This window comes from Lichenostomus cassidix, chromosome 4 (genome assembly GCF_008360975.1).
Source record: "Lichenostomus cassidix isolate B80296 chromosome 4, HeHo_3.0, whole genome shotgun sequence".
NCBI lineage: Eukaryota > Metazoa > Chordata > Aves > Passeriformes > Meliphagidae > Lichenostomus > Lichenostomus cassidix.
In genome coordinates this window covers 7,900,742-7,926,360 of record NC_139484.1, presented here as the reverse complement: position 1 = coordinate 7,926,360, position 25,619 = coordinate 7,900,742, and the positions used below count along the sequence as shown (strand labels likewise).

General features: G+C 45.3%; 1 protein-coding gene across 5 annotated transcripts in view; it reads right to left on the bottom strand.

Moving 5' to 3' along the window:
- Window positions 1–25,619, bottom strand: part of SHROOM3 (shroom family member 3) — a 114,074-nt gene that overhangs the window by 64,948 nt on the left and 23,507 nt on the right. For 4 of the 5 annotated variants that reach the window (XM_085057758.1, XM_085057759.1, XM_085057760.1 and 1 more), the window contains exon 2: window positions 15,030–15,184. In XM_085057758.1, coding sequence (XP_084913884.1) covers window positions 15,030–15,184 — 155 coding nt within the window. Of the gene's footprint in view, window positions 1–6,147; window positions 6,326–15,029; window positions 15,185–25,619 lie in introns of those variants that run through there. The other variant, XM_085057762.1, reaches the window with a different exon arrangement.

The following is a 25,619-nucleotide window of genomic DNA, read 5'->3' as shown; positions in this document are numbered from 1 at the left end:
TGATAGCCATAGATAAAGGGAAGAAAAAGAAATAAATAGGGACAAGCAGCACTGAAATAAATGCGTATGTATTGTGTCTTATTTATAACTCACATTCTTTTTTCACTCATTTCTCTTTCTCCTCACATACTGACAATGGATAAAATGGATCCCAGTCTGAATTAAACAGATGCAAGGAAAAAATCAGCATCATAGACCATCCAGTGCAACATGTTGGAGCTGAGGCAGAAAATATTGAAGAACATTAATGATTCTGGAGACCTGTTGCAGTGTAGGAACAGCAACAACAGCAGCTACATTTTACAGGGAGACATGGGCTCCTGGGCAGGATGAGCCAGAAGACACAGTCTCAGCAGACTCAAACCTGGATGCCTGGTTTTGTTTTAAAATGTTATGCTGAATGGTACAAAGAACAAAACTCGTGTTTTTAAACACTGGAGAAAATGAGATTGAACCTTAATAGCCCTCAATCATCTACAGCCTTCCTTTGCTGATCCCACTGTCCGAAACCAAAACAACCCAACTTGCCTTGGTTCCCTTTCAAGTACAGAATACAGCAAAGATACAACCTAATGCTAAGGTACAGTCAAATTGAGCCAGAGTTTGTGTGTGCTCAGTGCAGCTCAGAACATCGCTCCACAGCTGGCTCTTGCTCTTTGTTTTTTCCAGCCAAAAAACCAAACTGCCTTGTGCCTGTGGCTCAGGCTGGCAGCTCACAGGCCCCTGTCCCCAGCAGCTGTGCAAGAGTTCCTGGGGCAGGAGAAGAGGCTAAAGATGAAGGGAGCATTGCACAGCCTGTAAGAACACCCATACTGGCGCACTGAAGAACTAAGCAGGACTAACTACACTAACACAAGTGCTTGATTTTAATGGCTGTTTTCCCCATCCCACTCCCCATGGTTTTTTGGGGGGTCATTTACTGGGAAGGATGCCTGCAAAGAGCACGGCTATGACTGAGTAAGCTCCTGATTAAAGCCCAAATCTCTGGTTGCAGCAGCATTGCCGTTTCCCCTGAATGAGATCAGAAGTAAGAGATAAAACGTATGAGGAGGTGAAAGGCTAATGGCTCCTGAAAATAGTTTGGTGGTGATAGGGCTGAGATTATTTCTTTGAACAACATTTCTCTCATTAAAAGCAGGTAGGTATCAGATTTTAATGACTTGTTTTTTCCCATCTGGGTAGGGCCAGAAAGACTTTACTCCCCTGTTCTCCACAGCCATCTTTCAGAAGAAATGCTTTACCTGCCTCCTTATCATGGTTAAATGATACCTTTGCTTGAAAGCAGGATTTCTACCCTTCCCTACAACCTTAGGCAAATATACCTGGTTCTCAGAGAGCTGACAGGAAGGCAAATCCCCTACTGCAAACTGACAGCTGTCAAGTGATAATAAATAGCTGTAATAGGGAGAGTTTTATCCCTCCTCCATGTACATATCAGTTTTCACTGAAATTATACCCTGCTCCCTGTGATCAAGCCACTGTAGCTGTGTGCCCAGCTTCAAACACAGCCCTGAGCACTGAGGAAAAAACTGCTGGGTTTCCTCCCCTCTCCTCTTCATGACATCTCTTTGCAAACAGCATGAAACTTTGCCCAGCTCCCTGATTCCCTCTTGTCTATGGGGGCTTCTCTGCAAATTTCAAGAGGTTTGACATGAGACATTCAGAAGTTAGAGACTATTTAACTTTCCCAAACAGTATATTGGTTTCTTTAGTATTTTTTCTAGTATTTCCATGCCTAACAGCGTGCAATAATAGAAAAAATACTAAAGAAACCAATATACTGTTTGGGAAAGTTAAATAGTCTCTAACTTCTGAATGTCTCATGTCAAACCTCTTGAAATTCTCATGTAAATCTACAATTTACAATACCTCATCTTAAGGGAATTAAAACACTTAAAAACAATCCACTTTGCTGAGTCACAGCGAGAGGTTGAGCAACTTGCAGGAATGAGGCCTCAGCTGCTTGACAGCTGGAAAAAAGGTTAAGGTGTGGGGAGAAATCTGCATTTCAGAAGGGAATTTCCAAGGCAAAGGAAAGGAGTAAAACCATTCAAGACAGACTGACAGACAGTCTGTTCCCGCCCCTGCTGCTGGAATGAAGGCTCTTTCAGCACCAACCCTCACCATGGCACACCATCTCATGCTGGTGTCTTTAGGAGACAGAGTTCTTACGTGGCAAAATCTTCCCTGGAATAAAAGTTGGCACCTCTCAGTACCACCAGCAATGCTGAGCTACCTGTAACCTCAGAGAATCCAGTCCCAGCACTTCATGATGCAGCAAAGCCCACAGCCACAACAGAAGAGCTCCGGGGCCGGAAGAAAATGATGGACACAAAAATCAGTATATTGGGATTATTTACACCAGCTATAACCTTGGTATTCCTAATAATAAGGCAGAAATGGCCTCTGTTTTATTGAGGACAATCAAGTGGCTGCACATCCCCAAGAGACTTAACTGACCTCATAGCAAATACAGATGCACATTTGATTTGAATAATTTTAGCAATTAACAATAAATTACACGCATGGGCTCATGTCCCAGTGCAGTAAAGAAAACGCCTCCCCAAACCAAACACAGGCTGAGCTCTAAAAGACCCTTTCTCTTTCAGCACGAAACACTCTGGAACAGGAATCCTAGCCCCGTTCCCGCTTATTCATGAGTGTGCACATGCAGGAGCAGGGAAGAGGGCCGGGAAGAATTTCTTTACGGAAAAAAAAAGCAGCAGCCCCATTCCTGAGCCGCTGTTGCTATGGGCCCGCGGGGCTCACAACAGATGGCAGGAGAGCCATCCCTGAGCCCGGCTCTGAAGCTGTCCACTCAAGCATGCCATTCGCATTCCCCACATACCGCCGGGACGTGGCCCCGGCGCAGGGCGGCCGGTCCCCGGGACACCACGCTTCTCTCACTGAGGTGCCCGCGCCGAGCCGCAGGGCGGGATGTGAGGAGCAGCGGCATGACAAATCCTGTCTGGATACAGGATTTCAGTAGTTTCTTTTCTGAGAGTTTGAATGACTGGGAGAATGTGGTTTGCTAACCGGAGGCTCAGTCCTGGACATTCCTTGTTTTTGCATCCTTGTAGTGGTCTGAATGGGAGTGAGAAAACAGTCCCGTAGGGCCTGATCCAGACCAGGGCTGTGCATCTTCCTGCTCCCCAGACGGAGGAGGCAGCAGCCTTCAGGATGAGGGCTTGAGATGGGGAAGGCTGGACCAAGGCAGAGACATTGTCTTTGCTGTAAAGACATCAGCGCATCCTAAACACTTGAGAGGAGCACAGATCAGAGCCAAGGCCACGGCCAAAAAGGATTCACTGTCCAACAGGTGTTACAAACAGCTGGAAAGTGTGAGAGAAGGTGAGCAGAGAGAAAACAATGTAAGGATGGACTAAGAGAAGTAGCAGGTGGGGAAAGCATTATTTAAGCAGCAGAGATGTCTAGGTGTATAGACAAGGGATACTAAAAGCAGCAGCCAAAGACTTCAGGTACAAGGTTCTGCCTTGCTGCTCCATCTAGGCTGTAGTAGGGCAAGATTACCTGTAAGAGCCTCCAAAATATCCAAAACCTTGTTGAGAATTGAACTCCCCAGGAATGGTCCCAGACTTCCTCTTTGTACCCTGCAAAATCCTGCCTGGGAACCAATGCACGCCTCTGACTCCCAGCAAAGCACTCCCAGCTCCCAGGGCACAGCCAGGCTAAGGAAAAGGCAATCCACCGTCACTCCCGTTGGACACTTAATGCTAGCGTTCTGGTCTCCTACACCCAAACAACAGCCGGGCTAGCTCTGCAGTAAGGAATTGGAATGTGATTTGCCTGTCACTTGCTGATCACATAGAACAGGGCTTTTTGAGGCTTATTTGCATTTGGCTGCTGGAGTCACTGGGTTTTCCTTTTTTCAGGGGTGTTACAGCAAGGCTGATGAAGACAAAAGGGCAGATGCTGTGGGCTGGCCGTGTGCAGCTGGCCATCGCATTGTGCTGAGCTGCAGGGCTGCTCTGAGGCAGCCTGGGAAATGTGCTCCCTGCTCCCAGGCAGGCTCAGCCCAAATCCAGTGCCACTCTCCTTTAGGGATGGGACTAACCTGACCCTCCTAAATGCCATCCTTCCAAACCACCAGGGAATAACATTATTTTCTGGCTTGTTTTATTTCCAATGCAGGCATGGAGCAAGCATTAAGTTGGAGGAAAGAGTCTGACTTTTAGCAAAAGTCGCTTGGGCGGCTGCATGTGCAGTCTTTTCTGTGCAGGCATGCAGGAAATTTTCCCTCCCTCTCACACACACAATGGTTTTGATTTGGTATTTATGAGCTTAAGTTAGAAATAAAGGAGGAATGAAGTTTCCAGGTGGCTCTTTCTTTCTTTCATCGTTCCTATGTTTCTCCCTCCCTGTCTTTTCTATCAGTCTTTAATCAAATTCCTGCTGTTACTTTTATTGAACAAAGGAGATGCTGGCACAGACCTGAAGTGCCTCTGTACATGGGTTGCCCTCTCACAGCCAAGTTGCTACGATTTATTACTAAATGGTCCCTGCAGGCTGTAATTTATGAAAGGCAGAAAGAAATGTCCAAGCTCTGGCAACTGAGGTAAATGCTAATATCTGGTAATTCTTCAGCCACTTGGGTTCCTAAGTGGTATTGCGTTTAGCCCTTTGAAGGTATCCAAAAGACTCCTCTTTAAGAGACTATAAAGTGCACCAGAGAAAACAGTAACAGCAGAGATTAATTTTTCCATTTGCTTGAAGGGCGCAACCACCAAATCTCTCTAATTCAGGCATCTCTTCACATTTCAGATGGGAGGCCCCTCTCATTGCTGCAGCCTGGGAACATGCACACCCCTGTAGGCATCAGGCCAGGCTGCAGGGTGATGGGATCTGTGCTGTAAAACAACCTCTTCCTTCATGTTCTGGTTCCTGGTCAGCTCCACTGCCTCAGGGATCTTTAGTGATACTCCCATGCCCACTAGTTTTGCCCCAATATTCCACTAGCACCATTTCAACTTGCTTTGACCTGCACTGCCAACTTTCCCTAACCACACTGGATCACCACAGTTTAGAAGAAAAACCAGTTACAATTTCCCTTGAAGTGCACAGCTAAAGCTCTGGCCCACAGTCAAAGATAAGCAACCCCAAACAAACTTCAAGTTAAAAATATCCTAATACCAATGAAGCAGGTAATGAGTTGAGAGATTACTTAATGGGTTTACTAAAGGAGTTCATGTGTCAGAAAATAATCAAAATCAAAGTTCAATGAACTTAGTTTTATGATTCATGACCAATCTAGAAGGGCGGATAGGTGTGTGCACAATATACAGCAAGTCTTCAAGGAATGTAAATTTGTGCAGGCCCAACTGGAGCTACACTGATTGCCAGCACTGAAGCTGTACTGATCACCATCTCTCACGAACCAGACTCCTTCACATTCTCTTTCTGCTCTCTGCAATGCTGCCATATTGATCAAACAAGAGCATATCCCAGATCGTGGAGCTGGTCCATCTCTGTTAAATGATGATGCAAAGTGTTGGCCTGGTTTGACATCCACTTTAAATGACTCTCAAGTCATTAAGTCTCACCTTAAAAAAAGGTGAAGGACAAAAAGAGTGCCACGAACTTGAGTAGAGACTCTTCAAGAGCATAAAACTGCAAAACACACTCTACAAATCATGGTGTAGACATGAGTCAGATCCTCTGCACACAAAGACTCAGCATCCCAAGTGTATGGCATCGTTATTACCCTTGGACACCGAGAGTGGGGATGGCCCAAAACGTGCTGTACAGCTCTGGAGGCTCCCCCAAGTTCACCTCTCCTGTCAGCTTCTGGCACTTTTCTCAAGCACTTTTCTTTCTGGCACTAGTCTCAAGTCTGAGAGATTTGCTTACATTGCTCAACAGCTTCCCGGTGACAGACCCTGGGTGCCGCCGCAGCACCGGCCCCCGCTTGCCGTGAGCTCGCTTAAAGCAGAAGCCGAAAATCGCCCCCGGCACTGCATGAACACTCATGTGTTCCCAAGTTTACGATGCTCGTGACGTTTGGGACCGAGAGAGTCCTTAAGACTCCCGCTCTGTGTCTCTCCCAGCCTCGCGGCGCAGTCCCGCTGCCGCTCCCGGCCCGAAGCCGCGCCTGGCTGTTTCTGCCGGGGCCGGTGAGAGGCCGCTTACCTTCGGAGCCAGCAGAGCTGGGCTCAGGTGCTCCCATGGTTGCGCCGCAGGCAGCCTGCCCGTGCTGGGGGAGCGCGGTGCTGGGAGCAGGGAATGGCAGCACCGGCGCGGAGCGCGGAGCTGGGCGATCGCGATGACGAGTCGCAGATACAGGTGCTGTGCAGAGAGGCACCTCGGCGCTAATCCCGCTGTAAAAGGCAGGAGGTTTGCTCAGCACAGGCAGCTCAGATTACTGCCCTCCTACCCAGCAGTCGTCAGCAGGCCTGACAGACGGGAGCAAAGACCGTGAGGAAAGGGGGAATTTGCTGAGTGAAAGTGCCAGTCAGCTCTGTCCCGGCTCCCCGCAGATTTGGGCTTGGCCCCTCTTGTGATTAACACTGGGCTTTACGGAGAGGAGAAAAGAAACTATATCCAAGAAAAAAGTGTTTTCAGCCAGCCAGGAATGATCTATTGTTCCTCTCAAACTTCACCCCTCAAATTGCTTTGGAAATATGTAATTGGGAATAAAGCTGGGGGGTAAAACGCCACAGAGGAGGAGAGGTATAGCAGGGATGTTGGTCCCTATTGCTCACTGGTCCCTAAATTGGGGCTCAGCAATCAACTGCAGGACTGAAAAAGATGCCACAGGAGAAGGCTTTTGATGCTGGATGAAGTCCATGGAAATAATCCCAGAAAAATACATGCTAATGAAGTCAGGGAGGTTCAGGTGTTCTCTACCTAGCCAGGCTGCCTGAACACCCCAAAGAAAGCTGAAAATGTACATTAAATATACATTACATATACTATATTAACATACTTCTCCTACCAGGAGTGAAATGGTTCATTTCAGGCCAAACAGAAAACACAATTTTATTTCCATGTAACCCTAAACAGTTCTCTTTTCCAGCCAGGCTATAAAATCAAAACATTCACAATCTCACCTATTATCTTTTACAACATTTTCTCTACTCCAATGTTCCCTTCAAGTAAAGGGAATGCATCATCCTCTTCCATGCAGTTCCCTTCCTGAATGCCTCCATTCACCCCCTGACATTTCACCTGACAATAGTAACCATTTTTAAAAGCCTAGTAAACACAAAAGCCTAAGAGGTAACTCTGAGCTGTCTCTTTTCATCTTTTCAGCATCTGAAAGATGTATTTTTTAACCACTGTTTCTGATGTTAATTACCTTAGGGCATTCTCAATGGGTAAAAAAAAGTTACGATGCATTATGCAGGTATAAACTACCTAAAAAAGTTTTACATACATGCACTGCCTTCTTTCTAATCAGCCCTGCCTTCTTTCTAATGCCAAAGTCAGACAGGCAGGAAGCTGAAGAAAGGGGACTGGAAAAAAGAGTTCTATATTCTTTGTCCATCTGTGTTTGGGTGAGTTAGTCTGGCTGCCCTGCACTACACACAGGAAAAGTTGTGCATATAAAAGACCATTTGATACTGTCTGTGCAGTGTCTGCTCTTCATTGTTATTTTGCCTGAGATATTCCATGTATCCAGCCATAAGGGAGAAACAATACCAAGGGATTTGGATGACCTGTACAAGCCCATTCATAAAAAACGTAAAGGAGTTACAGTAATCACTACACCCTAACATCTGTTTTGCTGAAGTAAATCCAGGCAAACACAATTTATATCAGTAGGATTACATCAGTGTTCATTAACCTCTCCTGACCCCACCTCCCTTTCAGAGAAAACTTTGGATCAAGCAGGAAAAGCAAGGAAAAGATTTCGTGAAATGATTTTATATTAGTAGCTGAGCAACTAAATATTTAACCTGGCTATGGCTGTGCACATATATACATCTGTACACATCAATGCCACCCAACCAAGAAACCCCTTATAAATCAATATTTATAGTCAGCTCCTGGCATTAAAGCCACGCAACTGCAGCTCCTCACGGCAGCGATGATGAAATGCAGCTATTCTCAGCTTCCCCTGCAGCTGCCCAGTGAAGGTGTCACCCTGCACCCCTCTGCACCTGGACAGGTAACCAGAACCCCTCTCCAGTCCAGGTATTTGCCCTGTGGACTAAAGGTCATCCCAGACACAATCCCAGATAGTGAATGATGCACAGAGTGCTGGGAGAACACATGCTTGTTTGTCTGAGTTTTCATACTGTTGTGATCTGATCCAGCTCCAACCTAATCCTCAGGAAATTCCAAATGAAGGAGATTCACACTGTAAAAAGCACTTTGTATGGCACTGGCAGAGATCTCCCAACTTTTCCAGAGTCGCTTGCTGACAAATCTAGCCCCAGGTTGATTAGTGCCTGAAGAAGGCAAACTAATCCAGAGACATTGGGTGAGAGGAACAGCTAATTGGAATGGCAGCAGCTGGAAATTCCTGGTTTCCTAATGCAGCTTCAGGTGAAGGGTCAGTCTGTAACATCCCAGAGAGGACAACACATCATGGTGGCTGGCATTTATTTTTTTCCAAGGCATTCCCATTGTTCCTATCAGTTGCCTAAAACTTTCTTTTATTCAAAAATTGTACTTAGATCTTCCTCACATTTATTACTGCTTGTGGTAAATTTCCTAATAGCCTGTCAGTCCTGAGCTGTAGCTAATTAAATGCTAGAGAGTAAGGATTTGCCAGTGATTTACAATTAAATTCTGCTCACCTCTCCGCCATCTGTCCTTTCCTAATGAGACAGGAATTGCAAATATTTCGATGAATGCATGGAAAGCTCTATGAAAATACTGATGCCTGAGACATTAAAGAGTGACCAGTTTGATCCAAGACACAAGGAAATTTTAAAGCCTTTCCCTACTGCGCACTGGGTGTACAGGCTTTGGAAATCCCATCCAAACAGTGGGTGAAGCCCCTGATAGGCTTTGGCTGGTCACACCCATTGGCATCGTATGAGGAGCTGCAGACTCCAACCAAAGGCTCATTTTTTTAGAGTGTTAAAAAGATGCTGAGACACAAGGAGACATGAGCAGGGGCACGCTGGAAAGCTGAGGAGGAGTTCACAACAAATGGACAACAGTGCTAGTCACAGACCACCCTGCCAGCCCTGGAATGCCAGCTTTGGCCTCTAAGCTGTCAGTCTTAAAAATTCCATGTGCATGAGGCCTTCCTTTCTGCAGTTCCCCCAGTCATCACCACTGAACAAAACTCTACCACACTGCAGAGCAGCTCTTTGGGAAGGCTCTCCTGCACTGCTGAGGAGTGGGGTGTGGGCCAACGCCAATTCTAATTAATTTCATTCACAAAACTTGGATTTATTCAATGCAATTTTTTGGCATGGTGTCAAATACGATACAAAATTACATTAGTGTCATAAGAGGAAAGGATTAGTCGACAGACTTCTTTGAAGAATTGTGTTGGCACTTGTCTTTTTGTAAAAATGCCAGCAGCTTTCCCTCTCTCCAGGAATAGCCCATTTTCTCCTGGTCAATGAGGGAAATCACTGCTCAGTGAGGGTCTGAGCCAAAGCCTTTTGGAGTCTGTGGGAATCTTTCCACCGATTTCCATGGGCTTGAATCAGCTCTGAGCCGCAGATGTCACTTGTACTGACATCTTCCTCCCACACTTCGAAAACTTCATAGGCTCATTTATCAGGTGCAGTGGAAGACTTTTTTTCTCTTTATTTTTTCCTAAAGCCTTACTTATAGCAATTTGCTGCCAAATGAAGAACAACTTTGTAGCTGTAGCATAAGTGCAAGTATTCAGGATGCCTGGGTTTAATTCCTGATGTTGCCACAGAGGTGTTTAAATTAGTTGATTAGAACCAGATCTGTCTGAAAATGCAGCACTGGCCTTGGGAGGCCCATGCAGTGCAGCACCTTCTCGCTGCCAGCGCCTGGAAGCAGACATGTCAGGAGGAGGGTAAGAGCAGAACAAATACACCCACATGTCCAGTGTGCTCCAGCCCCAGCAGTGTGCAGTGTGTAAGTGTGACACAGCCCCTGTTGCTCAGCCCCAGGTTTTCCTGGGCCACAGGACTGGTGTTTCCAGGGGCTATATCTCTGGGTGAATCCTCAGGCTGCTCAGCCCCTCGATAAACTAGCTTCCCTCTGACGCTCCTGGTCTCAGGGCTGCAGCATGCTTCTCCCAGCATCTCCTCCAGGTCACATTGTTCAGGCAAGGGGGCCCAGGGACAGGGATGTACCAAGAGAATAAGCCAAATAACCCAAGTAATGCAGGGAATCTGTAGGGAAGCATGAAAACGAACATGCAGATTATGGTCATAGCCAAGGATAAGCTTAATCCTTCCTTTTTGTACAGTTTTTAAGCACAACAGGGAAAGGAGGATAATGTTTTCTATCCCCACTCCTTTATTTGACTACTATTTTTAGTCTAAGGTTCTTTGAGAAGGAAAAGAATTGCAAGCACTGCTAAGCCTGAGGCAGACACAAACCACTACCACTGAAAACAGAGAATCCACCACCTTGAATACTGATCTTTGCTGGAATATTGTATGCACCACATAAATACTTAGAGAGGCTTCTTGTGGCCACTGGTATCTGAATTATTGGATATATGCTAAGAGCACATGTGTGCATCTTGGAGTAAGCAGTTTTGCTGTAAATCACACTTGTTTGAGATTCATGCTTTGTCCAATCTCACTGGCTCTGCAAACACAAGTGTCACCATCAGAGCCCCTCACATCCCAGTCTGTGCCTGAAAACAACACCCTGGAAGAGATCTGCAGGGCCCCTGCACACTGGGGCAGAGCAAGGGGGCATGTGGGCAGAGCAAGGGCCTAAAACCCTGGTAACTCTCAGCAGAATATTTTTCCTTGCTGTTCCACCAGCAAATTTTAATAGAGCTTTGCATTAATTAACCAGGACTGAGGCTGGCTCCCTCCATGGTGCACTGTCTGCTCATCAAGAATGACTTCATGCGCTCTGCCCTCTGCCCTCCCTGCACCAGCAATGGCTGAGGAGCAGCCTGTGGGAGTCCTTGGCTCAGCCAGCCTTTGTGCCAGAAAGGGTGTCTGTGACTTGTCCCCGTGGCTGTGGGTCCCCTTGGTGGCATAGTTCCGTGTGCCACCACGCCTGGCTGCCCTAATTGCTGCTGTTATGGACACACTGGATGACCAGCCATGTAAACAGTGTGACACTCCTGCAGCCATTCCTGCCCACTGACCTGTGCAAAAGCCTATTTTTGGCAACTGCTCCAGGCCGCTGTGGGGGCTGTAAAGCACACAAGGCCATGCCCATGGTTTGAGCCTTATCTTCAGAGGATCCAGGCATGCACAACGCAATTAGATCAGACTGATACCACTGAAAAGGGTGTTTTTTAAATTGCATCCAACTCCGCTTGGATACTGCAGTTGGAGAGGAAGCAACAGAAAAAAGGTTGGAAAAAAACCACTTCTATTTCACAACAAACCAGCTAAGTCTTATTTCTTTTGTAGTTGTGGCTTTCAAACAGCTTTTCCTCCAGCTGGTTAAAGATCAACTGAGTATCAAAACCTCTGTAAGGCAGTTTGCAGAGGATAGTAGGCCAGGCTCCCACTACAAAATCCAACAAACTGGTCTCTCCAGTTTCCCATTGTGATTCAAACGGCTGTTCCAAATCGGCAAACCCTGAGCAAAGAGATCTCTCCAGCATCAGCCTGTGAATTCCTCAGGCCTGATGGAACTGGTTCTGCTCATACCCACGGTGAGAGACATTTGTCACCAGCAGTGATACAAACAGAGTCACTCCCTGGGCTGCAGAGTAGCTCCTATTCCAGCTGGTTCTGGCCTCAGCACAATGGAGTAAGAGCGTCAGCAAGGTCCCTCAGAGCACCCCAGTGGCAGGCCTGAGGTGTACAGGAATGAGCAAACACACACATATCTGAGTCCATTGTCCTGGAAATGAATGGGCAAAACAAGCACAGGGAGCCAGAGAGGAATGGATAGGGAGGCAGGACCTGGCTTTAGGAACAGCCTTTGAAACAAGGGAGATGTAAATAGCCCCTGTTAAAGAAGCAGAGAAAACTGAACATTTGAAAACTGTCATTGAGGGCTTCTGAGCTGGGGATGAGACAAACAAAATGCAGCTAGAGAGTATCCATGAAAACTGTTCAACAGTTATCTCCCAAATAAGAATCCTCAGGGAATAGACACAGGATTTACTTAACACTAGGGCTCATTAGGTCGTTCTCTGTCTCTGCCCTACCATAAGTCTGTGAGCAAGGAAGCAGAAAGTGTATAAATTCACAGCTTCACATGCCTCTCCTCCTGCAAGCTCCTTCCTGGGGACAGCAGGACATTTGCACAGGAGTGAAAGGCAGACTATGGTCCTCATATACTAACTACTCTGCTGCTGGTCATTTAATTTAAACCATTGGTATTTATAAATATTAAATATCCTTGTGACACAGCTCATTTTTCTTATCTTTATTTATTTTAGCCTTTTACCCTTTCCTCTTCCCCTGAATTTCCTCTGATTTTGCCTTCACATTCCCTTCATTGAAACTATTCCCACTTTTGGCCTCCTTTACACTGATCAATCAAACTTGAGCTGATGAAGACTGACGATGACACATCAGTCCTGACATTCCAAGGGAAATACCACAGCATTGCATCAGCCAGTCTGCAGATCTGCAAGGTGCTGAAACATCTACTTTTGCTTAGTAACACAAGAAGAGGCTCACCCTTTAAGTACTAAAGACTAACCTTTGCCCTGAAATAAAAACCAAGATTAAATGGCAATCTGAGTATGCTATGTGGGCTATGACACAATTCATCTGATAAAAAAAATGTGTGCTTTCTGTCTGATGTGATAGTTGGTGTCACCACACCGTCACAGAGAATTTTTGAGGTTTTCTTTTGAAAAACAAACAACTAAACCTTCAAAAACATGCTGACCTGGAAGATGCTCTGGGAGGAACCAGAACATACACCAAGCAGACTTTGCTGTTGTTTGTATATGACTTTTAAAGAGTAAAGTCCATGTCTGTGAGAATTTGTGTCACTACATAAAAAAGAGTTTCTGTGAATACTGAGAGCACTGACCAAAAATTCAGATCACAAATGACAGGTCAAGAAGTTTTCAGACTGCTGGTACTTGCAGCAAGCAAACCTAATCCATTTAAATTCAATCATTATGGCAAATTTACAAAAATCAGCATCACAAGCATTCAGAAAATAATTTATTTTCAGATTATGTAGTACTGCAAAGCATCATCTTGTCCAACCAACCAAACCCAACCCCAGGTGGGAAGCAGTTCAATGCTGCCTTTATCAGGCTTAATGACTAAACCCATTCTGTCTGAGGTCAAGCTAATCTGCCCCTCTTTCCTCTTTTCTCACCATTCTCCTCTGGAATCCTTATTTTATCCCTTCTTACCCTCTAGAACTGGAGATAAAATCTCTTCTTCTACACTGGCCAGTGTGCTGAGTCTGGTCACCTCTGGTGATAGAGAGAATTCAGAGAAACTTGTGACCCACTGCCCACAGAGCAGTCAGAACCTCATATTTTTTGGGTTTTAATGCCTTCATGCCAGCACTTCAGGGTCAGCTGGGACTGGGTCAAATTACCTGAAGCCTGGGCTCTTAGCTCTTAATTGCAATTTTCCAGTTCTATGTTTATGGATTAGAACTGAGCTTTAAATGTGCATGAAGCATTCAAAGTACCTAGGAAAGGGGATGGTATGTGAATGTAATACCTCTAAAAGTTAATGTGCTTGATCCTTCTAGTGGTGATGAAATGAAGCCATGAAAGATTCCCAATCAAATTTTCTTCAAGTTCACTATAGTATTCCAAACCAGAAAGACAGCAAAAACCCTTGCATACTCATTAAAAAGGAAAAGAAAAGGTGAAAAGGTCTTGAGAATGTAACAAAATTGAGATAAACTATTACATTACAAAACAAACATGTTCCGTGTTCACAGTTTTGCTAAATTAGATTGAATTAAACATTTTGTTCAGTCGGTATAGTTGGATTACAATCTACATGGGTTTAAAGTAGAAACCATGTATTTTTGGGAAATGCCCAGATTGCAACAAACTCCTTTTGCAAATCCTCTCCCAATGGGTGCACAAACCATGTAACAGTCCTGTATGTGAATATTCAGAATTTGCTGTAAGGTTACCTAAAGATGCGTCAGTTAAATAACAAAATAGAGTCAGCAAAAGCACAAAATACAGTCCAGAGAGCAGGAGAGCATCTGATCTGGTCATACCTGCCCCACTCAGGCATCACCACTCAGATGTTACTCAGTTGTTCCAGCTTAGTGACCCAAAACGACACCTTTTGTTTGACGAAGGACAGCTCCCCAGCTGTGCTGATCTTTACCCAGATTCCTTTCTGGCTAAGTGTGGAAATTCAGGACAGAACACTCCATAAAGTGATACCAGCTATCACTTAACTGGCACAGAAAGAAGCTGGATATGGCTGCAGTGAAAGACATAGAGGTAGCATTTCTGTTAAGGTTTAAAAAACCCAAACAACACTGATTCCAGATCCAAACATCTCTGATTCAACATCCTCTGTCACTCACCTGGAGAACACCAATCAGCTCCAAATCTTGCTGAGGCCAGTAGAAATCTTTCTGCTGTCGCAGCAACAGTGACAACATGCAGCAAATGAGGCAAGAGCTATGTACAGAACTGTCACCCTTTCACAGGGAACCCTGAGCACTTGGGAGGAAGATGGGACTGCTTGTACATAACTGAACAGAGATCGTGGAGTGTCATGTGGTAGGGGAGCAGTGCAAGAGAATTGGCTAAGTGTTTCACATGCTTGGACATATCAGCAACAGAGGAGTCCTAGAAATGTTGGCTGAAAGGAACAAGCATTTGCCCTTGGGCTCATGCCTGTGTGCTCAAAACAAGGCTTGTGCTAAGATTAGGCCAAGCCTAGGTTTCCAGCTGGAGAAGTGAGGGGAATGGCTGGGTGGCCTGTGGGGCAGGAGGGAGGCAGGGAAGGAGTGTGGCTTTTGCCTACCTGCGGACGACAAGCTTCAGTTTCTTGTAGGAGCCTTTCACCAGGGAGATGGCCTCTCTCCTGGAGCTGCTCAGCTCCACTTCATTGATGTTCACCACTTCATCACCAGCCTGCAGCTTGGAAGGCAGGGAGTCTGCCTTCCCTCCCTCTTCGATCTGCACAGGAGAAAGGGGAGAAGGCAAAGGTGAGACATGCCTGACACAGTTTAGCTTTCACCTGCTGAGTGTGTGTTTCTGTTGAAGGAATTGATCTACCAACCCCAAACTCTGCTCTTGGATTAAAAAAACCTAATCACCCTTTGTCAGCCAGATCACACTGTGCTTGCTGCCCCTACATTTCATATAGATGGAAGCTTGGAATCAGCAGCCAGATGACTTCTGCCAAGAAGCTCTCTTTTGAATAAGCCTGAAAAGTCTTTGGTATTTGGAAGCAGTAAATGACAGCAAAATGGCCATGGAAGGCGTCTCGATAAAAGCACCCAGGCACCAGCCCAATGGCAAAGCTAGGATTAGAAGACCTTGAATGCAATTTTTTTTTTTTTGGTTCAAGCTCCTCTTCGTGATCCAGACACCTGATGAACAACAGCTTCTTTCTTACTAGCCAGCAGCAAAGCAGGAGCACTCAGGTGAAGGTAGTTAATGATGTGCAGTGTCTCTGCAGGGTTTTTCAGCTAGGGATATAAAGAAAGTAGATGATTATTTGAATTTTATGAGAAAGTAAGCAGCCTGCTCAAGGCTATGTAGTGGCAAGGCTAGAAGGAGAATCCTAGGGCACTTCCCTCTGCTTGGCACAGCCCATCATGTACATGGTGTGGGGACTCCCTGTCACTGTGCTGGCAGAAATAAGCCAAGTCTCCAAAGAAGCCTGACAAGACAGAGGACAATAAAATCTGGCTCAGGATCTCTTAATCTCAGCCTCGTGCACTGATGCACTCTCTCTGCAAAGGCATACAGTACCATTTCAGAAGGTCAGGTTAGGCACTGCAAATCCTGCGTTTCAGGAGACTCGGGAGTGTCACTGTGTCTGAGTGCAACTGATAATCACTTTGAGTGCAAAACTTTCCACCACAAAATCTGATATTCAAAGCATCCAGCAGTCCCTGCTAGACAGAGGCTGTGACCTGTGTTAGCAGATGTCATGGGACCCACACTTCTGTGTAACATCTCCTGGCACAGCACAAGTATAACCTCTTCCTTTAGGCCCTCACCTTCCCAGACATCCTACTGAGACAAAGAAATGTGTCTGGATTGGATTCAGCCTTGGATCCAGGCAGGAAGGACTGCTATTTGCAGGAGCATGATTTTCAGAGCAGTGAAATTGCATGCATACTTCTGGGAGTTGCTTTTATTTCAACTCACGCCAAGCAATGTGTAATTGAGCCATGCCCCAGACATGTAACTCAACACATGCAGACACATTGCCCAGGTTTTTACCAGGGCATTAGCTTCGGTGTTGAATGGTGATTTTTCACAGGCAAAGCCTGTCTGTTCTTCTAAACCAAGGAATTCCAGCCCAGGTACCTTCTAAAATATAAAACCTGACTTCCCCAAACATCAGCCAATAAATCCTCCAAACCCCCTACAAAGGCAGGTAAAAATCATTGTCATTCATCTTACCAGGAAGTCATTCCATTAATGAATGAGTTTTTCCTTTTCTTCTTAAGAATGGATAAAACCACAGGAATGAGCCTTCCCATAAAGAGCCTTGTATCACAATTACCAGGAAGGGTGAAAGATGAAACATTAGCCCTTGCTGCCAGTATAAATAAATAACAAACGAAAAATGCAGTATTGCTGTAGTTTATTGCTGCTGTAAAGCAGAACAGGTGGGTGTAATTTCAATGAAATACAATAGTGGGGTACTAGGGGTTAGATTAACTCGTGATATAGTCAACAGAAGGGATTTTCTGTTTGTTTTTGTTTTATGTTACAGCACATATAATGGAAAAAAGTCCAGCTTGGAAAAATATCTCTTGTAACAAATACCAGCTACTTCAAAGGCTGTGATACTCATCAGAACCATTTGTGTTAACTTGTGCTTGATGAACCCTGCCCTTAAAAAAATCAACAGAATTGTGATCTGTGCTTTATCATCTAATAATTTCGATTGTATTTCTCTATTTGAGATTTTTCACTTCACAGGAACATTGTTTTAAGGTTCTCTTTGCAACCACATGGGCTAGACCTTTCTTTTTCTCCTTTTTCAGTGAAAATTGACATCTGGATTCTTCCATATTCACCTTTATAAATAATGTGAAATCAAATACTTTAAGGGAAGACCAAACCCCGCAATGCTTCCGATAAGCCTGATAACGTTATTAACTGCTCTGAAAGAAATCTTTCTTCAAATCCTGATGTGTTCCAGCTTATCCCTATGCCAAGGGCTCTTAAACTGCAGCCTGCAAGGCCAAGCAGCCAGAAATAATACCAGAGTAAAGGGTGCCTATAAGGAAAGTTTGTTAGCATGAGACAGGGTCATCTGTAAGTAAGTCCAGAGGCTGAAAGTGAATTGGTTTGCTCCTGTGTGCTTGAACTGTCCATGAGCAAGACTTAAAACCAGACCCATATTTTGCCTTTGGAAGCTTTTGATGGCAGCATCAAAACCGTATTACTTATGGACTTGGAGAGAATATAAATGGAGATATGGACTTGTATTTTATTGCTGGCACAGTTCTCTCAACTATTACTAACCTGTTAGCATTCTCATCTGTTATCTATTCAGCTGGTTACCTGGACACAAATTCCTGAAAATTCCTGGAGGAAAACATTCACAACAGGCCTGTGACCTGCTACTATTGCTCAAAGAAGCAAAACAGGCAAAAAGACTCATAAGTTTCCATCAAAACAAGAAACAAGGCCTTGTCTCCCAATGTAAGGCTCAGATGCTCCATGTCCATTCTTCCTTTGTATGCCTCTGAAAATATTTGTGTTTAAGGAGTGGTGATATTTCATGGGAAGGATTGATTGATTCAAACAAAACAAGCTGCACTATAAACACAAAGCTCTATCACAGTGTAACAATTATCAACAAAGCAAACAAACCTCGATATGAAGGTAACCTATTTAAATGAGCACCTGCTTCACCTGCACAAGGGTGCACAGAGTCCAGGATGGGATGTGCAGGAGGCACGGAGTCAAGGATGGGAGATGTGTGCACACCATGCAGGCCACAGCAGCCAAGTAACAGCAGGTGCCTGTGGTTACCTGTTCTGAACAACCTGACTCACCCCATGCACCAGATCCCCAGTGAGAGGAAATGGGAAGGTGAGTTTTCCACTGTTCCCTAAATCCCCAGTGGATCTCAGTGCTGTCAGTCAGCCAGGGCAGAGCCAGCAATGCAGTCTGTTGTTTTCAGTGTGCAAGTGGAGTATTCAAGCAGCCACAGCATTGCCAAAATCACCCTCACTAGTGACCTGTAACACAAATGTGATGGCCATGAGCTACAGGACCTAGTACAAGGGGTCAGTCAATAGTGAACAAGACCTCTTACGGTTTATTTAAGCTGAGAAAACAAGGTGAAATGCAGGCAGCAAACCTTATGATTGTGGGTGTAATGATTGTCACTCATCCATCAGGAGCAGGAGGAGCCAGGAGAAGCCAGCCAGAGACTGAAGTTTTTTTCTTTTTGGCTGGATTAGGCCAACTGCTCTGCCAAGTCAAGTTATAAGAGGTGACTCTGGCAAGCACAGGGTGGAGGAATACCTGAAAATCAGTCTGGCTTTGAACCTTTGGGGCTGGATTCCATGGCTGGTCTTACTGCAGGTGCTGTGAACAGAGCCAGCTGCCTGGGCAGTGCCAGGAGGGGAGAACAAAACTCCTCTCCTTGAAATCAGCAGGAGCATCTGTACAGCAAAACATGCCCATAGCATAAAGGCTCTTGCTTTCCATGCCTCAATTTCCCACCTGGAAATGGACACAATTTTTCTACCTTGCTCTGTCATGTTTAATTAATGTGTGAGCTCTCTGTGGGTGGGGATGATCCAAATCTTGGCTCTTATTCCAGGGGATGTCTCTGCAAATCCCTGGCTCACAGATCCTGACCCTGGGGAGAGTCCATGCCAGTTAGAACCACTCAACAGCAAAGTATCCCTTTCCAGAGGGTATTCCACCACCCATCAACAGAATGGCTCCTATTTCTTGTGAAATCCCATCAAACTTTCATGATTCCAGCATGTCCCTCACACCTCTTTCTTTTTCCTGTTTACCACAAACCCATCTAGCTGATTCTTTCAGGTTCTTTTGGAAGGAGAGGACAAGGAGCTCCCTGCCAAGCTGGCCTCTCCTGAAGTACATCCACTTCAAAAAGCCTCCACAGTCTCCTGAGGCCGATGCAAACTCCAGTCTTTCTGTTGTCTTTTCTGCAGCAAAGCCTTCCATGCCCACTGCCCTTTGCTGAAAACCCCAAAGGCCACCCCTGGTCCTGCTTTGCATGAACATTCCAGACCATCTTCTTGCATTAGAGGAGGCTTCTTGTCACTCAATAGATCCTGCAGGAGACTTCAAACCCATGTGTTCCCCCTTTTTTTGGCTTACTGTAAAAGCAAGAAGTTGCTTAAGCAGATCACCAAGGATACATAAGACTTACTACCACTGCCTTTTGTTTGGCTCACTATGGTTACTGTAAGTTCGGAGAACACTGGCTAACTGAGAGTCTTTCTTGATTATTTTAAAGAAGTTTTCTTTATTTATTCCTCTTTCCCCTTTCTTCGGGGAGCTTTTGTAACAGCAAATTCTCTGCAGTGCTTAAGATGGATTATTCCATCTTTGTGTCCTTTCTATGATGAATGATACACGTGATTCCTAAGCTGCAAACTTACTTGCTCAAGTTTCTCAATAAAAAAGAGGAACAATCAAGAAAGATGTGTGCACATTGTATGCAGTTGCACAGGTGAGAGCAGAGCCACCTGTGAGTAACAGGTTAGGACAATTCCTGAGGGACACCAGGTGATGCTCTGGAAAAAACAACAAGCCAGCATTGCAGGGTGTTGACAGAAGCAGCAGCAATTGCAATGACAAACTACTGCCCTTTTCGTGTCAGATATTGTAATATGGGAAGAGAAGCATCACAAATGAACTGCTGGAGGTGGCTGTTCAGAATTCCTGAGCTGCTGAAAAAGATTTTATAGGAACCAACAGAATGGAAGAGGAAGAAATTTTGCCCCATGAAGGAACAGAGAAAGGGAGCTTCCTCTGATGCAGGAAGTCCCTGACTTTTCCAGAAGGACCATTATGGAAAAATGTTATCTGCTTTAGACCTCCTGTTTTCAAATATTTTACTGGAACCATTTCCATTCTTTCCAGTGGAAAGATGCATTTCCAGTTAATCTGGGGCTTATCTCTTTACAAGGTCATTAGCACCAGTGCAATGCAAGGGAAAGAGTTAAACCAGCAGTGCCTTTGAGAGAAAAAAACAGAAACTCTGACTGCATCTATTCCAAATTCAACAGCCAAGATTTTAATCACTTTTCAGTGCCCACACTGGAACTTCAAACAGGAAAGACTGGGATCTTTAATTTCTTTGCCTGTCCACTATCAGGTGTAGCACAGCCACACCAGACCAGTTGTGCATTGCACCCAGTACGGAGCAGGGCACACATATTTTGGCTGGCTCAGAAAACTCGTTGAATTGCTGAATTGATGTGGGCTTTGTGTTGGAGGTTTTTAATCCCCTTTGGAGTTCAGAGATGGTTCTCAAACCTAAAAACAAAGTTGCAGAGCTGCTGAATGTCTCCAGAGAATAAGCTGCTCCCTCGTTCAACCTTAATGCCATGTCACAATTTGGGGGCAGCGACATGCAACAGACAGAAATTCCTCCGCATTGTCCCCAGCCTCTGTGTCAGCATGACAGAACAGTTAACACAATTCAATCAAGAAGTAGTTAAGTCAAAGGTCTCCCCCTGGAGCCTTGTCTCTGCTGGATTTCCCCATCCCTGGTGCAAACATGCATCTTGAGAGAATTCAGCTATTAACTCCAAGCTAAGGAAATAGTTTCCAAATTAGTTATTGTTTTATGCTGCAGGGAAGCAAGCAAGGTAATTTTTCTCATGGTGCTCTGGATTGTTCTACAGTAACATTTCTTCTCGCAAGTGCAAAGCATGGTAGTGGACAGATTAATTTATTACAGGCAATCATACAAGGTTCATATTGAATGACTTCACTTGAGAGGCTGAACTTTATTCAGTGGAAGAACACGTCAAACTCCACAGTTTTGAAGGGATAGCAGTGCCCTGAAACCTTTCCAATACTTTAAAGTAAATTTGTTCTTTAATACAGGCAAAACATGGCATTTTCTCCCACACTCAACCTGAACATGGTAATGAACATCCAGGATGTGAGTGAAAGTGGTACAGATGGCACAATGACTCTGTGCACCAAAGCAGCAATCCAGCTGCAGATATGCCGGGGGATCTCTGCAGGGGGGATGCAAGTTACTGACAACTGGTGAGGATTCAAGGTCATTCCTAGGACTACCCTACAGACTGCAACACTTCCACACCTTTCCATTTCCTACATGATTGTTTCCTGTCCTGGGAGCAAGGTTAATCTCAGCAGCCAGCCTCTCAGCAAAAAGTGGCAAGAAGTGAATGGAAAACAGATTGCTGGCTTCGGCTCCAGGAGATAAGGAGACATGCCTGGATGAGTTTGCGTCTGACTCCTCTTGGTGACTCTAAATTCCTAAGCCAGTGGAGGAAAGAAGGCTTAGCTCTTAAGATAATTTTCCACCTTCTTAAGCACAAAACTGTTGGGCTCCCACAGAGATTTTTACATTTAAAAGAGGAAGGGGCAGGGAAAATCAAGTCTTCTTTCAACTAATGTGAAAAGAAAGATGGGCCTATGATGCAGCTTAGATTCAGGCCTTCAAGAAGCGTCCAGGATCTTTTCTGTAATAAGAGGCAAAACTAACAATAAATTTTCTCCACCCGTCCTCGTATATACAAGACAAGGAACTAATCTGTGTTTGCTGTGGGAAACGCCTTGAGCTGTATCAGGTCCCTCTTTTAGAGGAACGGTCCAAACACCTCATCACTGACAATTCCTGCCTCAGGCCGTCCAGAATGAAGGGGTAGGTTTGAAAAACAGAGGGACAGGAAACAGATTTGGAAAAGCTGTGATAAGCAAGCAGAGAGACAGCACCAAAATTGGCTCTCAGCTACACACTGGCAACATATGGACTGAACCTCTGAGCAGGGAGAAGAGCAGCAGCAGGACAGGGCAAAACCAGCTGGTTCTCAGCCAGAATAAATCCAATCACCAATGCTTCTTTCTGCCTCTCCCTCCTGCTGCTCACAGCCCACAGCAACTGGGCAAGACAAGGAAGGACCGAGGTGCACCTGGGTCAGCTACAGAACAGTGATGCCAGTGCAGCTGCAGGGCAGTGCTTGTCCTTTGAGGGACCACTTTCTCCTGCTCTTCCTCAGCTTCGGGCATGAGGCCAGCTCCCATCCCAGCCTGCAGAACACACCCTGCTCCTGGGAATCAGAGAGCGTTACTTCTCTGCTCACTGTTTGGTTTTTGCAAACAATCCATTCCAAGCATGCCATAGAGGGTATAGCACCAGGTGACACAAATATTGGGGCCTGAGCACATTAACTTGATCCTGTTTGGTCTGCAGTGATTATCGGCTGGTATCAGCTCAAGGGGCTACAAGAACTCATTCCCTGTTCCTCTGTTGTCGCTGATACAGCTCGCCCCTCTCCAGAGCACACAAAGCCAGTGCCTGCACATGGCTGAGAGTTAATATTTGCTTCTCAAAGGGAGAGGTAAAAATAGCTGTTTGCCGAAGAGTCTGCTAGAAAGGTCTTCTGCTCTGCCCCAAACACACCCAAGGAGTCCTTTTTTCCATCTTGTTTTGCCATCCTGCCCCCAACCTTACAGCCCTTTCTCACATTCCTCACAAGGTGTCAGTAATTAAGTAATTAGAAACCCAGTTCCTACAACATTTTGACAGTGAGCCCATTACAGCCTAGGCAAGAGGCTATCAAACAGGTGGCCACCCAGCATAGAAGAAAGCACTGCCTCACAGCTGCAGAGTCCGTGGCATTCATTGTTCCTCACCCATGCATCCCTCAAGAATGGAGATGGGCCTGTGGCAACAACTGTGATTACTAAAACTGAGGTAAGGTGCTGCTCAGGGACAGTCTGAACCTTACAAACCTTAGTTTATACAGTCAATGGCATCAGCTGTTCCCTAATCCTTCCCACCTGTACAGAGCCCACGCACGATCTCCAAGTAGCCCTTCTTGGTGGTTGCAGTGTATCCCTCAAACTATGGGATGTCATGTACTAACATTTGCTCACAAACCAAGAGGTAAAAGGTGCAAGAATTGGCCCACCTCAAAAATGTCACCTTTGGCGCTGAGGGCAAATGGATCAGCATAAGAACATATTATTTTTTGCTGCTGGCAGATTGTTTTGCTCTGCACTGCACAACCTTCTGTAACTTCAGTTCCCTCCTTCTGCCCATCCTTGCCATCTAGGAGAGCAGACCAGTTGGAGATGTGTCTGCAAAATTGTATTTGTTCCCTGCTCCAAGGACAACTTTCAAAGGCTGGGGAAAGCCAACCCTAGCCATAGAAGGAAATTAGGTTACTGCTTCAATCTTCTGGCTGTTCTAAAATCACGGTGCAAATGGCAATGTTTGGGATTTGCTTTTCAATCCTTGTTACATAGCACTGCCTTGTGCCCTTCTCTACAGGACGCTTAACTAGTTTTCCCAGACTTTTGTATTATTTTTTATACTTGCTTTTATGACCTATATCACCACAACCCCCTGAGGCTTGATAGGGTGACCGACTGCCAGGTGACTTTCTTAGGATTGTCTCATTTTGGGGTAACTGGAAAATATTCCAGAAAATATGGCTGAGATGCACACACCTGGGATCGGATTGGAGAAGAAAGGAGACAATCAGCAGCTCTCAAAGTACAGCTGTTGAGGTTTTTTTTCATCACATGATTAGGCAGTGAACTTCCTGCCTTGGCATATTGCTCACATGAATTCAAAGCAGAAATGTCAAGAAAATCCACTTTGCAATCAGGTAATTCCATAAATTAGGTGAATCTAAAACTATGGGATTTTTCTGGCTACTGGAACAGGTAGTATTTATCTTTCCTGTAGACAGATCCGTGGCCCCAGCATGGCCAGTTACTGCTTTTGATGTTTGCCACTTCTCTTTCCCTTATTTCCCTTCCCCAATATTAACACTTCCATTATACCTATTCTAAATAGCAGTAATGACAGTAATGAAAACAGCAGTAATCATCCTCAAGAACTTTCCTTCCATTAGCTAATTTGACTTTTCAACACCATGGGGAGACAGTAGGAAGTATTGTTCCTAAATTAGAGAGGAATAAAAACAGGAGCCATGTTTATGTAACTTTTCCAGGGTCACAGAAAGCATCACACAGCAGCACGGGAGCCACACTCCCTGCTCTGACTGAGGTCACGCTGCTCTGATGCCAAACCAGACTCCCCACCTTTAATATGTCATCCACGTCCCCAGCACCAGGGCATCTTCACTCACAGCAATGTTCCCTTTCCTACAACCATGAGGAACTGCTCTTGGATGTCCTTCCGTCGTTATTTCTGGTTTCCCACTTGTCTCCACAGCTTTAATTCTCCTCTGTTTGCTGCAGCTGTCCCCTCCCTCATGATGCTGTCATTTCCCTTCCTCCCTTTTGCCCTTCTTCATCATGCTCTTTCTTCCTTCCTGAGCCCAGTAATACAAACTACTAACCACTAAACAGTCTATATCTGAGAGGAAATAAAAACAGATGATGCAGCAGAGCTATGCTTGATGAACCAACCGGAGCGCTTGCCAGGACTCAATAGCTGCTGAAGGCATTTAGGTATTCACTTCCCTCATTTTAATGAGAATCAGACATCAAAATTTTTAGGGATTCTTTGAAGATCAAAGCTTAGAACAGCCAACAGCAAATAAAACTCAGTTCAACATTCAGAGAGGTGTCCTTCAGGGCACTGGCATCCTAGGGATGAGAAGGAAAAGCTAACAGACTTTCCAGAAGGAGCTGGGCCGGCTCACCCCAGCATCTTGACTCACTGCCAGGTCACACACCCTGCACAATGCCACAGCCAGAGCTCCCCTCAGACCAGAGAATGGATGGCAACAGCGTGCGGCTCAGAGCGACGGTGCCGGGACAAAAGAGGAATTTCACGGTCCAAGCCATTGTCATCACATCACTCTTGGCAAACTCCTTCTTTATTCCCCCAGCCTTCTGTAATTATTAGAAAGTCTACTCAAGTGAATTTAGTGCCCATGAAAGATGCCAGCCTCACAGCCCGGGAGATTCCTTTTCCTTCCCTACAGATCAGCTTGTCATCCTTCCTCCCTGCTGCCTTCTTCCCAGTTTCTTTCGTCTCCAAGGAAGACTCTACATCTGAGATCTTCAGGAATGGTCAGCTCCACAGATCCAACTGCAGCAGCTATTTTTAAAAAAATGTACATTTCTGTGTACCAGGCTATCCAAATGGAAAAGAGCACGGGAACTGAAGAGCCTGTTCTTGCTCTGGCCCTGTGGATGCCTTGAAGTGCTTCCTGGTCTTCCTGAGAGGAGAGAAAGGAGCACTAAACCC